Source organism: Berkeleyomyces rouxiae (assembly GCF_048999995.1).
Source record: "Berkeleyomyces rouxiae strain 22BRR77 chromosome Unknown BrBRR77_ptg000012l, whole genome shotgun sequence".
In the NCBI taxonomy this organism is placed as follows: domain Eukaryota; kingdom Fungi; phylum Ascomycota; class Sordariomycetes; order Microascales; family Ceratocystidaceae; genus Berkeleyomyces; species Berkeleyomyces rouxiae.
In genome coordinates, this window is record NW_027396502.1 from 343,295 (window position 1) to 358,528 (window position 15,234).

The 15,234-nt window shown below is 57.8% G+C and overlaps 5 protein-coding genes across 5 annotated transcripts; 2 read left to right on the top strand and 3 right to left on the bottom strand.

Annotated features, from left to right (window-relative positions):
* Positions 1 to 43: 43 nt before the first annotated feature.
* On the bottom strand, positions 44 to 2,198 carry BROUX77_007382 (uncharacterized protein; the record flags this gene model as incomplete). Its single annotated transcript, XM_073752471.1, has 3 exons — positions 44 to 1,824; positions 1,899 to 2,056; positions 2,131 to 2,198. The coding sequence occupies 3 exons, from the start codon at positions 2,196 to 2,198 to the stop codon at positions 44 to 46; spliced, it is 2,007 nt and encodes a 668-aa protein (XP_073601675.1).
* A 690-nt stretch (positions 2,199 to 2,888) lies between these two features.
* BROUX77_007383 (uncharacterized protein) lies at positions 2,889 to 3,962 on the top strand (the record flags this gene model as incomplete). Its single annotated transcript, XM_073752472.1, has 1 exon — positions 2,889 to 3,962. The coding sequence occupies one exon, from the start codon at positions 2,889 to 2,891 to the stop codon at positions 3,960 to 3,962; it is 1,074 nt and encodes a 357-aa protein (XP_073601676.1).
* Positions 3,963 to 4,308: 346 nt separating this feature from the next.
* On the bottom strand, positions 4,309 to 7,065 carry BROUX77_007384 (uncharacterized protein; the record flags this gene model as incomplete). The annotated part of the gene is made up of 4 exons (XM_073752473.1): positions 4,309 to 4,586; positions 4,640 to 6,399; positions 6,469 to 6,909; positions 6,974 to 7,065. The coding sequence occupies 4 exons, from the start codon at positions 7,063 to 7,065 to the stop codon at positions 4,309 to 4,311; spliced, it is 2,571 nt and encodes an 856-aa protein (XP_073601677.1).
* Positions 7,066 to 7,873: 808 nt separating this feature from the next.
* On the bottom strand, positions 7,874 to 11,801 carry BROUX77_007385 (uncharacterized protein; the record flags this gene model as incomplete). Its single annotated transcript, XM_073752474.1, has 3 exons — positions 7,874 to 8,363; positions 8,430 to 8,762; positions 8,833 to 11,801. 3 exons carry the CDS (start codon positions 11,799 to 11,801, stop codon positions 7,874 to 7,876), a joined length of 3,792 nt encoding a protein of 1,263 aa, XP_073601678.1.
* Positions 11,802 to 13,356: 1,555 nt separating this feature from the next.
* On the top strand, positions 13,357 to 15,191 carry BROUX77_007386 (uncharacterized protein; the record flags this gene model as incomplete). The annotated part of the gene is made up of 2 exons (XM_073752475.1): positions 13,357 to 13,474; positions 13,558 to 15,191. 2 exons carry the CDS (start codon positions 13,357 to 13,359, stop codon positions 15,189 to 15,191), a joined length of 1,752 nt encoding a protein of 583 aa, XP_073601679.1.
* Between the last annotated feature and the right edge of the window lie 43 nt (positions 15,192 to 15,234).

Sequence of the window (15,234 nt, forward strand, 5' to 3'; positions counted from 1 at the left end):
CATTGATGCATTCATTTGCGCGAACCGTCTCACGCGCCCAATCTTAGTCCTCCTCTTCATCTTCCTCCTCCTCCTCCTCCCCGTGCCCCTCCCCGCCCGGCTGCTGCTCCGGCTGCTGCTCCATCTCACACGCCTGCGCGAAAAACACGCGCGCCGGGCTATCATAGTCGTTGACAATGCTATAGTAATTCCCGCGCGGCACAAAGAACTGGCCGCCAGCGCCAATGCGGAACTCGTTGTCGTGCACCGTGACGAGCACCTTGCCCGTGACAATGAAAAAGACCAGCTGCATGCGGCGCGAGTTCTTGGGCTTCTTCTCGCTGCCCGGCGGCAGATCCACGATGCCGGTGCCCATGAAGCCCATGCTCAGCGTCTTGGCGTAGCGGAAGCCGGCGTCCTTGATTTCGCGCGTCTGCACCGCCGCGCCGGCAATCGCGAGCGGCATTGTGAAGGCGTCGAATTCCTCGTCGGGCCCGGGCGGGTCGGTTTCGTGCGACGGGGTCCACAGCAGTACTTCGCCGTCGACGACGCCCGGGTTGCGCTCCCATGGCTCCAGCGGCTCGGGGCGCACGGCGTGCAGGGCGGCGGTAGTAGCTGCGGCGGCGCGCTTCGCCGATGTGTTTGCCGTGGGCCGCGTGCGGCGGCGCTTGGCGGGCGGCGGTAGCGGCTCGTCGTCTTCGACGCGGATGATTTGCTTGGTGGCCGGCAGGACAAAGCGCTGGTTGGCGGTCGGGTCGCGGAAGGTCTCGGCGGCGACTTCGGTGCGCTCGCCCTTCCAGAACTGCAGCGGCGCGTACGACGAGCGGCCCGAGCGCGTGGTGGTGATGGTCTGGTTCGAGTGGACGGACATGAGCCCGCGGCGCTTGGGCGGCGGCGGGCCGCGCTGCACTTGCAGGAGCGATTGGTCGGCGGGCTCGTTCGTGTCGCTGGTGGCGTGGGCGGCGGCGGCGGAGGACTGCGATGCGGCTGTCTTTTTGGGCCGGCTGGCCACGCGCGCGCGGCGGTTGGCAGTCTGTGCTGGCGTGGGCTTCGTCCTTGACTTGGCGGGGCCGGCGGCGCTGGGTTGTGAAGAGGTGGCAGTAGGTTTTGTCTTGGGCGGCGCTGACCTTGAGGTTTTTCGTTGGGGGGGGCGAGGTGGAGGGAGGCTGGCGGGGGATTCTCCTTCTGATGCTGAACCATGGGGGTCTTCCTCTTCTTCCTCCTCTTCCTCGGGCGGCGAATCGTACATGTCTTCGACCTGCCGCGATCGTTTCAAGGGGCTGCGCCGAGCCGCAGGCTTCGGTGGATCTGGTTTCTTCGCGGGCTGGCTCGGCGGTCGGGCTGGTCGTTTTGTAGGGCGAGGCGGTGTCGGGTCTGGTTCTTCTTCGGGTATGTCGTCGAATGGCTGCGGCGCGTCAGACTGCGGAATGAACTCTTCAATCATCTGCATCGACTCGTCGAAAATGTCGCCCTGCGTCGGGGGCTGGAGCACGTCGTCGTCGTCTTCCTCCTCTTCGTCGTCGGAAATGGGCATGAAGCGCCGCGGCTGCGAGCTGCTGGTCGGCTTGGCGGTTGGCCGAGCCATGTGGTGCGCCTTTGGCACGGCGAACAGGTTTCGGCTGACGGCCTGCGGGTTGCCCTTGTTGACAGCGGAGGCGGGAACAGAAGCCGCAGGCGAGGCGTCCGAAGTGCGCAGGCGCAACGACCCTGACGCGCGCCCGCTCAGGCGCAGGTTCTTCAACGCCGGCGAGCCGAGACTGGTTCTAACAGGCGAGCGTGAAACGGGAAGTGCTGAAGCGCCCGAGCGGCGGTTGCGCATGACGGTCGACGGGCCAGGGCTGGAGGCTGCGGGCACAAGTGTGTTAGCAAGGCTGCGGGTATCAGTGGGGGCGGGCGACTCGAAGCGCGCGGCGACATACCTTGGTCGATCTCCATTTCCTGCTCGCCCATGGCGCTCCGGTCAGCGGCGCGCGGCGTCGAGCCATCGGGCTTTGTTGGCGACGAGAAGAGTCCGTCGAGCGGCTGCAGGCCGTTTTCGTCGCGCTGGCCGTTGTCGGGAAGGATGACGCCGGTTTTGCTAGAGAGGGGCAGCGTTAGCAGGAGAATGGCGGAGGCTCCGGGCTCCGGACCTGCGGGACGACAGAGACTCACCGGCCGGCTTGGCCCAGCTCGTAGATCTGCTGCGTCTGGCGACGAGCGGCACCGCGAGGCTGGGACATGGTCGCGTGGGCAGGCTGCGAAGCTGGCCGTGGGAGAAGTCGGCGATTGGTCGGCTGGAGAGAAGGGAACAGGGCGCGTTGGTGAGGGGAGGCAGTAGAATTATCGCGAGTTTTTGTGGCGCCTTGACCCGGAGCTTGTTCTTTTTGTCGAAGCTGCAAGAAAATAAGGGCAAAAATAGCAGAAAATGAGGGGGGAATTTTGCGATTTTCTCTATATTTTCTTCTTTTTTGTTCGTCTAGAAGATGGGCTGCAGAAGAAGAAAAAGGGAAGAAAAAAAACAAAGCCAGAGCTTTCCGGCCTGTCAAAGAATCACAGCGTCGCACACAAAGCGCTGAAAGAAACCGCAGGAATTATCGCCAGAAAAAAAAAATGGCTCACAGCCTTGATTCAGCCGCCTAGAAAGCAAAGAAAAAGAGAAGCCGCGGCTGGCAGCAAAAGTCGCACAGCAGAAAACGTCGCGATAGTTGCAAGAAATCACAACCTCTGGAGCAGAAAACCCAGCTTGGTTCTCGCTGGTCGGCGCATCGCCTGATTGGCCGGCTGCCTGAAAAGCGGGGCGGCTCTCTACGCGTCTGTATACTTTTGGCCTGTCTTCAGCGCGTCGGGCTTTCCCACATGTCGAAAAGCTGCCTCTCTTGCCCGGAACGGCTCTTCTCTGCCACCTGGACATCACCCACAACTCCTCAATGATGTCCGCCGAAGCCAATCCCGTCGTTGACCTCACCGTCGACTCTCCCGCCGCCGCCTCCCCTGCCGCCGCCTCGCCGGTCCCTCGCGCCTCCTCTGCCGAACCCGCCGCCGCCGCGCTGCTCCCCTCCATCAACGAGGCCGCCATCGCCGCCGGCGAGACCTACTCATACTACTCGCCCGTGCCGCCGCGCCTCGCCGCGCCATCTACCACCGCCCTCGGCGAAGAATGCATTCTCGGCGTTGACGAAGCCGGCCGCGGGCCTGTCCTCGGCCCCATGGTCTACGGCGTGTTCTACCTCCCGACAACCCTGTCCGACAGCCTGCTGCGCACGACGCACCACTTTGACGACTCGAAGGTGCTGTCGCCCAGCGTCCGCGCTGGCCTCATGCGCACGCTCGCCAACCCCGCGTCCGACCTGCATGCCGCGTGCGGCTGGGCTGTGACGGCGCTGTCGGCGCGCGCCATCAGCAGCGGCATGCTGCAGGGCGTGCCGTACAACCTGAACGCGCAGGCCATGGATGCGACCGTTGCGCTAATAGCCGGCGTGCTGGCGCGCGGCGTCAACCTGACGCACGTGTACGTCGACACCATTGGCAGTCCGGCAGTGTACCAGGCCAAGCTGCAGAAGCTGTTCCCCACCGTCGGCATCACGGTCGCCAAGAAAGCCGATAGCTTGTATCCCGTGGTCAGCGCGGCGTCGGTGTGCGCAAAGGTCACGCGTGATGTTGCGCTCGAGGTCATGTACCGCCCGCACGCCACCGGCGCTGAGGGCCGCACCAAGGATGGCGAACTAGCTATGGACTGGGGCTCGGGATATCCCGGCGACGGCCGCTGCACCGGCTGGCTGCGGGACAATATGCACCCGGTGTTTGGGTGGGGCCCTGAGTGCCGCTTTAGCTGGGGCACGGCCAAGGATCTAATTGACGGCAAGACGAACTCAGTCAAGGTCGAGTGGCCGGTGGAGCCGGACGGCAATGAGAGCAGGCTCACCGACTTTTTCAAAGCGGACGCCGAGGAGGCCAAAGATGAGCTGGCGGTGTGGTACGGCGAGCCGTCGGGGCTGGCGTTTTAGAATGGCGTTGTGTTTTGTTTGTGTTGTGGGCTGGTCACTAGACAATCACGGTGGGCGGGCGTCTGGAGTTTGGGCTTTTTGTCTTTCATCTACTTTCATACTTCTATTGCGCTCTTCAATGCATAACGACGTTATATTCATACCAAGGATAACAAGAGCAAAACAAGGAACTGCAGTTGCTGCAAACACACAAAGCACATATAAGTACATACTCGCAAGCCCTCAGGCCCGGCCGCCGTACGGCCAAACCAGGCCCTCTGTATGTATAGTCGTCCTCCCACGCCCCCGTTCTTCACAGGCCGTTTTCTTTCACACACGCGCTGCCACTGCTTCCAAACGCAGTGTCTCATATGTCCTCGACGGGCTCGGCCTTTTTGCCGCGGCCGTCCAAGTCCTGGAGCGCAATGTCGTCAGCAGCAGCTGCCGCCGGCATGCCGATGGCGCTGCGCGCCGTGTCCGAGTTGGCGATAAAGTCGCGTAGACGCTCTTTGCCCAGGTCGACGCCCTGTGTTGCGGCAGCGTTGGCCATCTGCATTATCGGGCCGAGCATGTTGAGCATGTAGGCAAGGTATGTACCGCCGGCAATCAACAGCATCAGTAGGAACAGAATAGGGTTGCGAAGCACTAAAGAGGGTTAGCCATCTGTATCGCATCTCGTCTCCCTCGGAAGGACTTACCCATAAAGATCTCGTTCCATCCCAGCGCGAGCATCAAGCCGTAAAAGTACCACGGCACCATGGCCACACCACCGAGGGCTCCACGCTTGGCCTCGACGTAGACGCCGTCAGCCGTCTTCTTGAACCGCACAATCAAGTCCAGTCTCTTGGCCTCGGCCAGCATCGTCATCTCCTCCTCCAGGCTCTTGCCCTCGGCCTCATCGACACCGCCAATCGGCGACGCCTCCTCCTCCTCGTCGACACCCATGTTGGCCGGCGGCGCTCCGATCCACTGTGGCAGTTCAGGCAGGGCGCCGGTGCTCCGCAAGCGGAACTTAGCCAGCAGCGGGATAAGTGTCAGCGTAGACTCGCGCGCCTTGGTGTACACGCCCTCGATGTCGTCGGTTGGGCGCCAGATGCGCGGCACGCCAAGCTCGTCGTAGCGGAACTTGTCCTCAAAGTTTTCGCGCAGCTTCAGCAGAATGTTACCCTCCATGACTTCCTCTTGCACGCGCTCGCGCAGCGCCACCCAGCTCATGCGCCGCAGCTTCCACATGCCGGTGGACACCTCCTCCTCGCTCGCGTCAAAGCTGATGGCACGCTCGCGGAATCTGGTCTCAGCATCGGCCACAATCTCAGTAAATACCTTCCACACCTGGTCCCACAAGTCCTGCTCCGCGCCCGGGCCAGCAGTCGAGGCTGCCACGCCGTCTTCGGGTGCTCCGGAGCCGCCACGGCCCGAGCCCAGCTTTCCAAACTCAAGCCCGACGGCATCGCCAAGCCGCGATCGCACCCAGCGCTCGACACGTACAGCCAAGCGCCGCAGCTCGTCCTTGCGCAGCCGGGCGCTCTGCTGGTCAAGCTCCTTCTCAAACACCTCGGCCAAGTTAGCAAGGTCGGTCCATGCCAAGTCCTCGATGACAAGGCTCTGCACTTCTGCATTGAAGGTCTTGAGCGCCGCCTGCTTCTCGCCCGACACAATCTCGGCAAACTCGTACGAACCGGCACCAGACCGCTGGCCCTGCTTGACCTTGGCGCTGACGCCCTCGTTGAAGGCAGCCAGACCGGCCTTGTGGACGCCGTGGAGATGCAGGTGATACATAGCCTTGAGACGACCGTCAATCTTGCTCTCGAGCTCCTGGCGCTTCCGCGCATAGACACCCTTGTGGTAGCGGCTGGCCTGCACCTCGAACGAAGCCACGCACTTTTGGCGTGCACTGGAGCCCTGCTCACCAATATTCTCTAGCACGACGGGCTGGCCCACACGAACACCCTCGGCCTGCTTCTCCTCAAGTGGGGTTATCGCAGCCTCGAAGTCAAGTAGAACCTCACGCGAGATTTCATCGCAGCGGAACTGGGCCAGAAGTTCCTGTTGTGTGGGCAGATCCAGGTCCTTGTTGTCGACAATCTGATCCCAGATGCCCTGGGCATACATGGAGAAACCGTCGGCAGGAATACGGCGGTGGTACTCGGGCAGGAAAATACCGCCCTCAAGGGCTTCGGTGCCGCTGGCGCCTTCGGGACGGTGGCCACCAGCAAAGCGAGCCCGCAGCTTGTCGACTTCCTCGGTAAACTTTTCGGCCTGGAGAATCTTGTGCGGCAGGGCGGCAAAGCCAAAGTCAAAGTAGTCCTCGATGCGCGAGTTTTCCAGACCAGCGGGCTTGGATATGGACGACCAGATCTTGGTCAGGTCCTGAATTAGGGTGTTCTGGAGGTTGACCAGCGGCGTGGTACCGAGATGGTCACGCAGCACGAAAAAGAGCAGCGAGCGGGGACTCGATCTGTGTGCGGCAAAACGGGAATGTCAGCGGGCTGGGAGCAAAACGGAACGATATAGATGGTGGACATACTTTTTGTCCTTGAGGAACAGCTGCAGGTTCACCTCAAAGACCGTCTTCAGCAGCCCCATATTGGCGCCCTGGTACAGGCCGACCTGGGTCTCCCACAAGTTGACCAGCAGCACCTCGCTGGTGGCCAGCGCGAACAGGGCGCTCTTGCGCTCAAAGTCCTGGTCCTCGCCGCGCTCGCGGCCGTCGGTGCCCTCGACGTCCATGACGAGAATGTTGTCGGCCATGCGGGGCTCGATGTCGCGGGCCTTGTTCTTGGACATCCAGATGCCCTTGGTGGTCTGGCGGCGCTCGGTCTCGGACATGACGGAGAACTTGGTACGGAACAGGTTGTTGAGCAGCGTCGACTTGCCCGTCGACTGCGAGCCGAACACCGAGATGATGTGGTAGTTGAAGCCGGCCGGGGCGACGTCGGTGGCCCGCAGGTAGGAGCTGACGGCGGAGCTGCGGAGAGAGAGGGGCGTCAGTAGCGGGACGGGGCCGGGGACACATTGCGGCATAGACTCACTTAAACTCCTTGTCCTCGTCGATCACCTGTATGCCATGCTCAAAGTTCTGCTCGTCGTCTTTAGCGCCCACCGGGGCGAAGTGGCCGTTCATGGCGGTGAGCTCGGGAGGGGGTAGCAATTAAAGAATCAGAAGAAAAGACAGCGCCCAAAAAGTGCCGTGGAGTGCTGCGCTGTCTGGCCGCGTGGTTGTGAGCCTGGAGCTTGTCTTGTGCGGCAATGGAGGAGAGGGACCGAAGGAACAAGGAGGGGGAAGCTTTTGCTGGCAGTCCCCAGATGTACCATGTACTTGGGGCTAGGAGGAAGAGAAGAGCGCAAAAGACAGGTGGCTGAGGTTAGAGCAGCTACGAAGCGATGGTTCCGCGGAGTTTTGGAGAATTAAAAAAAAAGAATATTATTTCCGGTTTCCAGGAGTCACAAAAAAGATATCGCCGCATCGCATGCAGGCCAACTCTTTATACAGACAAAAATGTGACAAAACAGCCAAAAAGGACAGTCTTACACAGCTTAGCTAAGAAGGCCGCCCACTGCTGGTGGCTGATTTGCGGTGAGCTGAGCTGCAAGCTGCACGTCGCAGCTCTGCAAATACTAGGGTTAGTGTTAGGGTCTGCACCAACAGCCACACCTGCCACACAACTAGCGGTGTAATATGCACAGAACAACCCGCAGCAGCCACACACAGCCACCTCTCCTCGTCTCCCTGTCGTGTAACCCAGCCAGCGTCCACCAAAATGACCAAAAAAGCGGGGGCCGTGGCTTATGCGTTGGTTAAACATCACCTCATGTCCAACACATTCACCCGCTGTGGACAGATAGTCACTAGTAAAAGGCACTATTGAGCCGTATTTTCTGCATACCTTCCGTGCCGTCCCACCCGTGGGCTTCCCGGGGCCCGCCATCCTTTACGTTGTCTTAGGCTCCGGCATCGCATATGCCGAAGCTTGCATGATCTTCTCGATCTCGAGCGATAGCATCTGCGTCTTTGTCGCGATTGACGCCAGCTCCTTAAACAGGCATGACGCTGCGATAACGCGGAAGCCCTTGAGCTGCGCCTTGGGCGTTATGCTGCCGGCAGACATCGCAGCCGCCGTCGGCCGCGTCTTGAAGCAGGCGAGACACATTTCTAGCGCCGTATAGTCCATGCTACCGCCAGCCAGGATCGTCTCGGCCGTGACCTCGGGCGCTACGCGGTCCTTGCACCGCATGCGCTTGACGATAAAGTCAATCAGGTCGTCGACCTGTGGGCCGATCTTGACCGACGCGTCGCGCTGGCGACGAGACTGGACGCCTTCACGTGCGAAAATAAAGCCGCAAAAAACTTCCACCTCGGACAGCGGGTTCATGTAGTTGGGCGCAAAGTTGCGCATAATGTCGCGCATTCCCTCCTCGTAGCTGTGTGCCGTAAGAAAAACTAGTCAGCATCACCCAGATCCAGACTGAGGCATCATCAACACTTACATATTCATGAGCTCGTGGGCATCGCGCTTCTTGGTGTACCAGTCGAATTTCCGCACATCAATAGTGGCGTTAATCAACTTGTCCACCCACTCTTGCACCTGCTTCCACACTGATTCATCATCCGACTTGGCATTAACTTTAGTCGAGTTCCAAATCATGCGCTCGTCTACATTGCGGTACAAGATACCCAGAATGCGCTTTGATTCGTAATAGAGATGGGCCGGCGCGATTTCATCCTCATTGTCAAACGGGTTGGCATCTGGATTGATGGGTGTGTTGTCAAACACCAGCTCGTCAGATTTACACACGATAACAGGCGGTGAGGGCGACATGCTGCAAGGGAGAAGGATGTGTTAGATATTTTTGAACCGGAGCATAGCAACGATGGTGATATAAGGCTTACAAGTCAGGGCGAAATTGCGAGGCTTTCGGCATTTGGTTCACATCGACAGCCAAACCAGTCTTGGAGAAGTCCACTGCGTTAGAGTGCATCTCTGCCAGTTTTAAGCACTCGGGATCCAGCGAGCCGAGCGGCTTCTGGTCAGCCAAAATCAAATGACGGTTGGCGATAATACCCAGCTGATCAGTCTTCATGAAGTCAACAAAGAAATCGGCCATGTCAGATCTAGTGACATCGCGGTCTAGTGTTCTCGGTGTGACGCGCGGGTAATCTGCCGGTTTGAAGGTCTTGAGACCTGGTGTCTGCAGCAGAACCGGGTCCCATATTACGTTGTAGATATCGCCGTCTAGATCACCTCCGCTCAGTTGCGACGGCAGATCACGTTCTCCGTGCTGGCTAAAGACAATGCAGTTGACCAGTTCACGCAGAGGATGGCCATCCGGCGGTGTCCGCTGCATGGCGATTTGAATATCTCCCGGATGGAGGGCCGGCGAACGAGTCACAATGACGCGACCATGCTCAGGCAAATCCTCAAAGACGGCCTCCTGTGGCTTTTGGTCAATGGTAATATAGATTTCGCCTTCGGCCAGAAAGCCTGTCTCGTCGACAATGCCGAACAGAGTTGCGCCGCGGCGCACTGGGATACGTGCCTTGTTCTTGAGCATGCGAAGTTCGCGCAGTACAGCCATTTCAACGACCCGGCGCATAAATGTGTCTTCGTAGTACTTGATATCGCACTGGTGCAGCTTGCGGATCAACGAGGAAAACTCTAGCTTGCGGCCAATCAGCTGGTTGCGTAGGAACGAAGATGTGTTGTAAACATCAGAGGAGATGTTTCTCAAAGCGTCGATTTCAACGCTTTGGAGATCAATAAACCACTGGTTATCCACACCCATGTCTTCTAGAATCTTGATCATCTGGCGGTTCAGAACAAGCCGCAGAGGGCGAGAAGCCATGTCGCAAATCTCCAGGTTGGCAATGTCATCCGAATCGAACTTGACCATGCTCTCATCGCGCACGCGGAAGACCTTGTCGCCATCGCTGATACGCGAGTCAAGAGCCAGCATGCCCTTGGCACCGCCCCAGCGAACCTGAAAACAGACCGGGTAAGAGTCGTTTTTCGGGATGTGGTCCCAGACAACCTCAACGGCGGCATACGAGATGGTGCCAACTCCGTCACTGAAAACACGGGATTCATCGGGGGATTTGAGATCTGGAATGAACTCATAGCGGATGCTGTTGGGTTCCAGAGGCACGGAAAATGGCGTTTCGGAAAAGGCCTGGCCAATACGAGCAGCACAGCGAGCGGGCGTGCGGATGTTTCCAAACTTTCCAAGACTATTGATGATGCGCCCGTAAGTCTGAAGCTCTCGGTTTTCCTTGTCAAAGAAGGCAGCCGAGAACCAGGCGGAATGGGAGCGCAGAGACGAGTGCGAAAAACCAAGGAACTTGTACAGACGGCCGCCAATTTGAATTCCCGTCTTAAATACCTCTTTGAAGCGGTCCATGAGCTCTTCGTTGGAAATGCGGCCGCTGAAGCGCAGATCCTCGCCATCTTCGTCACAAAACTGCACCCGCAAAAAATAGTCGAGGTAGCCGGAGAACTTGCGGAGCACTCGGTTCTTGCTCTCGTATTCTGGGCCTTGCAGGGTGATGCGGGTCGGCGTGACACAGGCCTTATGCACCAAAACCTGCTTATCGTTCATGTTGCGATTATAGACACGGCCCATAGCCATACTTGAGTCTAGTTCTTTCTGGGTTTTTTCGAGCTCTTTGAAAATGACGAGCGGGTTGAGAGACTCGACGTCGGCGCTGTTGGTTGGGTAGGGGATGTCAAACATGGCCTTTTTATACGCATCAACGGAAAACAAGGGCTGTCTGAGAGGGATGGGCTGGTTTCCCTTAGCCTGCTGCTTCTTTGCTTGTTCTATGTTCCGCCGTATTTTCTCTCGGATAAGCTCGATGAGCTTGATGACCAGATCTGGCGTAAGATAGTTGTTCCACACCATGGCTTGAAGCTGGAAGCAGACTGGGAAGGTCAGCTCGGTCTCGACTGCACTATCTCTCAGAAGAGCCATCAGGTTGTTGTAGCTTTCTAGGAATAGCAAGTCAGAACCAGCATTAGGTGTCACGGTCTCAAAGTCGTATTGGTCCACGAGATTAAAGAGATCTCGTTTGTGGAGGCTACTGATAAGATTTTGAAAGGTGCCGCTATTGCCCTTTATAGTGATCTTGTACACCAGACACATATTGGCGATGTATGAGTGATTCTGGATAGATGGCAGATAGCTCGATCTGACTTTTTTGTAGTTGGCGGCCTTTTTTCCAGACATGTTCAGAGAGGAGAACTGGGTTTCCAGCGAAACAGGGCGGAAGAACCGCGGCGGGTATTGCAGCGTAAACATGAGCTCATTGTTGGCACTCGAAGCGACCTCCCAAATTGACTGGTAGACAATTTCGATTTGTGACTTGTCGCGGAAGGTGATGAACATGGATAGGCGACTGAACTTGACACTGGCAGCGCTCAGGGACCACCCCTCGGCCACATGGGCCATCTTGCCATCGGGAAAAATGTGGCATTTGCCGCATGTGAGCTGGGTGGCAGTGGCGTGGATGGGCTGGCTGATCAGCTGCTCCTGGGTCTTCAAAGCCACCTCGTACTTTTTGCGCTCCTTGGTGACATGTTTCGCATGCATGATCTCTACGCTGTCAGGAATCACGCGGCCGGCCGAGGCCACGATCTTGGCGCCGACGATGATGAGTTTGGAGTTGAGCGGAACGGTGGCTGGATATCGGGATAGGAAGAGCTCAGCCTCCTCTTTCTTCACAAAGAGAATACGGGCCGAGGGCTTCTGACGCATCTTAATGCAGGTGAATTCGGTTATTTGCAGTTTTTCCAGGTAGGGCATGAGATTGTCTGCCACCACCTTTTGCGGGCACTGCCGAGGCACATTACTGAGAATGACCTCCATGTTGGGTATTAAGAGGATCTAGAGTCCGGTTAGATGGACGTGACGCTTACTGAGGGGCGGCTGGGGATTACCGGTGATTTTGTCCAAGAGATGGTGTGTAGATGTTACTTTGGCCAAGCGTGGAAGCCAGAAATGAGGGACAGAGGAAGGCAATATAGAGGGGAGGATGGAGAAGCGATGGGATGAAGATATGGGCCAGGATATGGAAATACGGAAATGTGCTTTAGGAGACGGGTAGCCGTAGTTTGGGCCTAAGTAGCAATCTCGCAAACAAGGTGGCACCTATAGATGGCGTAATATGGCAGAGGGCATAAGCTGACAGTGGAGGGCGGAGAAGGGCAAGGACATGTGAGGCAAAGGCAGAGAGGCAAAGAGGCAAAGAGCAGATGTCTGAAGGCGGAGAGGCGCTCGAGTGGGCGCTGGGCGGGCTGTCCGGAAGCATGCGGAGGAGGCGGAGGGCGGGAGCGGGTGGGGTGGGAGCTTCACGTGGGAGGATGAGTGAGAGTGGGTGAGGAGGGTCTGGGAGTCCGGGAGTCTGTTCCAGCGGTGTCGATCTTCACGACACGCACACTAAAGATAAAGAGCGGTAGCGGGCCTCACAGGCGATTTCGGGGAAGGATGCAGTTGGGATAGTGTGTCCACTGTCACACAATGAGTGCCTAAGGTTAAAGCATCGCCGGCATGGCCCTGCGTAGCCGACCTGTCTAAATCTGGCTGGGTCGTGGAAACTTTGAGTGGGGAAAAGTGGAAGCGGGGAGCCTGTTTCATTCAGTGGGGAGCAGTTCGCGATTGGTGCAAGTGTCTGATGTTGTACAAACAGACCCTGGCCTTAGGGTTATGTAGCATGTGACTCTCCTCGACAGCAATTAACGGCATTAGAAGAAAGCCTTCACAAACAAAAACATTCAGCGCTAAAACTACTAAGAAGACCCCTTCAACAAGCCCACAGCTTGTTGGCGAGCCAGAAGGGGGAACCCCAGGGCTTTCCGCAGGCGCGGAAGACCCGGTCATCTCTCCGTGCTTTGCCGGGCGGACCCACACCCGGGAAGGAATCTGAATGCCGGCCCTCACTTGTACGGGTCTACGTCTTAGTCCACGCCTGAGTCCAAATGGGCTACAGGCTCAGGCACTTTGTCAGTCTATAACTCACTCAACGTTGTGCACTAACTCATGCCCGCCGTCCATGGCGTCATGCTTGTCTTTGTCTATCCCTTCCAACCACTCCTCCCCCAGTTCCCCGGCACTCTCGCCCACTTGCTGCCATGTAATACTTGTGCTATTGTAGATAGCCCGGGCTTCAACGGTCCGTAGCCTGTGGGAGAGCAGGCCTTGACACAAAGACAGGATTACAGGTACATCCATCGAGCAGATTCTGCAAACCCGAGGGCGACTTGGCCGATCTGCTTCTATTCTTCTTTTTCTTTCGCTCCCGTCCGCGTTTTCTCAAGTAGCCGGGAGCCCTTGTGCTTACTTCCTCCCTATACCTCTGCCGACTTGCAAGTCTCTGTCTTTCCCTTCCTCTGTTCTCCCCCGTTACACCCTGCGACTCGCTCCGATGGAAGTTGCTCCCGCAGCAACCGAGCTGCTCCAGAAAGCGCAGAAAATTGCCGCCAAGTTCGACTTTGGCCCGGAGCAGGCAAACACTGCTGTGGCCCATCTTGTACAGCATCTAGGTGAGCTGCCCATCTCCCGTTCTTGGCCTTCCTCCCTCTACCGTACCCTCAAGCTAATACCCACAACTCGTGACCCACTCAAGACTCTGCCCTGCGCAATGAAAGCACCACTCAGATTCCATCGTTTATCACCAGTCTGCCGACCGGCACCGAGACCGGCGTGTTTCTCGGCGTCGATCTTGGTGGAACCAACTGTCGTGTGTGCTCGGTACAGCTTCATGGAGACTCCACCTACACGTTGCTCCAGCAGGCGCGTGAGATCCCGCGCAGCGTCATGACTGAGCACAGCTACATGCCGCTGTTTCTCTTTATCGCGCAGTGTATCGCCGACTTCCTCGCTGCAAACGCCCACCTAACGAGCCCGGACACAGCTGGGTCACAGACATCGCCACAGCGCCTGCCGCTCGGCTTCATCTTCAGCTTCACGTTTGAGCAGCACTCGCTGGCGCGCGGCGTTTTGCTGCAGTGGGACAAGGGCTGGGCCATCCCGATGGCTATTGGCCGTGACCCGTGCCAGATGCTGCAGGAGGCCGTCGACACCCTGGAGCTGCCTGTATCAGTATGTGCACTGGCCAATGACAGTGTGGGCACGCTTTTGGCCCGTGCGTACACACATCCGACCAACCCGCCGACACTCATGGGTGCCATTTTCGGCACCGGGACGAACGCGGCATACGCCGAACGACTAAGTAGAATCCAGAAGCTTGGCTTCAAGGCCGATGCGGTTCCGAGCACAGGCCAGGACTTGATGCTCATGAACACTGAATGGGGAGGCTGCTTCGACGACAACACGGCTGCACTGTCGTCAACACAGTACGACCAGGTTCTTGATCGCGAGTCAACAAATCCTGCCCAACAAACGCTGGAAAAGCGGACGTCGGGGCTGTATTTAGGTGAGTTACTGAGGTTAGCGCTTGTGGATCTGTTGAAGGCAGAGCTATTCAGATTCACCATAAAAGACAGCACAACGTGTCCGCTGCTTAAGCGATATCAACTCGACAGCGAGCTTCTGTCGGTCTTTGCAGGCGACAGTAGTCTAGATCTTGCAGAGAGTATCAAAGTTGCGGCGGATAGGCTGCAAGTCAGCGGTCTAACACTCCAGGATGCACAGGCAATTCGGACAATCGCCATGGCTATTGGCCGGAGGGCAGGGCGTATATCGGGTGTAGCTGTTGCAGGAATTATAATCCAATCTGGCCGTGTCTCCAAATCTAGGGCTGGAACAATGCCGCTAAAAGCAACCGAAACACAACCCCCCAAATCTCTTGCTAGAAAAACCAGAGACCCCCGGGAGAACGACGCGACAGGGTGCACCGCTATTTTCAAATCCTTGTATCAGTTCCTAAGACGCATCTGCGGATCGACTTCCCCGCCGGCACCCACACACCCCTGCAGTCAGGAAGCCAAGGCGGCCCCGAAGCTAAATGCAATGCCACAGACATCCTCGCCCACGCTCTCCAGCACCACCACGGCCGTGTTTTCGACAGACTCGGAATCCGAGACAGACGTGGGCGTGATTGACATTGGCGTTGATGGGTCTCTAATTGAATACTATCCGTCGTTCGAGGAGCACTTGCGCAGTGCGCTGCGAGACATTGCCGACGTTGGTGTAGCGGGCGAGCAACGCGTCAAGATCGGTCTAGCCAAGAACGGATCGAGCATCGGGGCGGCTATTGCGGCGTTGTATCAGAGCAGAGAACTAGGGGAGGAAATATAGCCTGGGTCAAGCTTTGCATGGAAGAGTGACAGCGGTGTTTTCT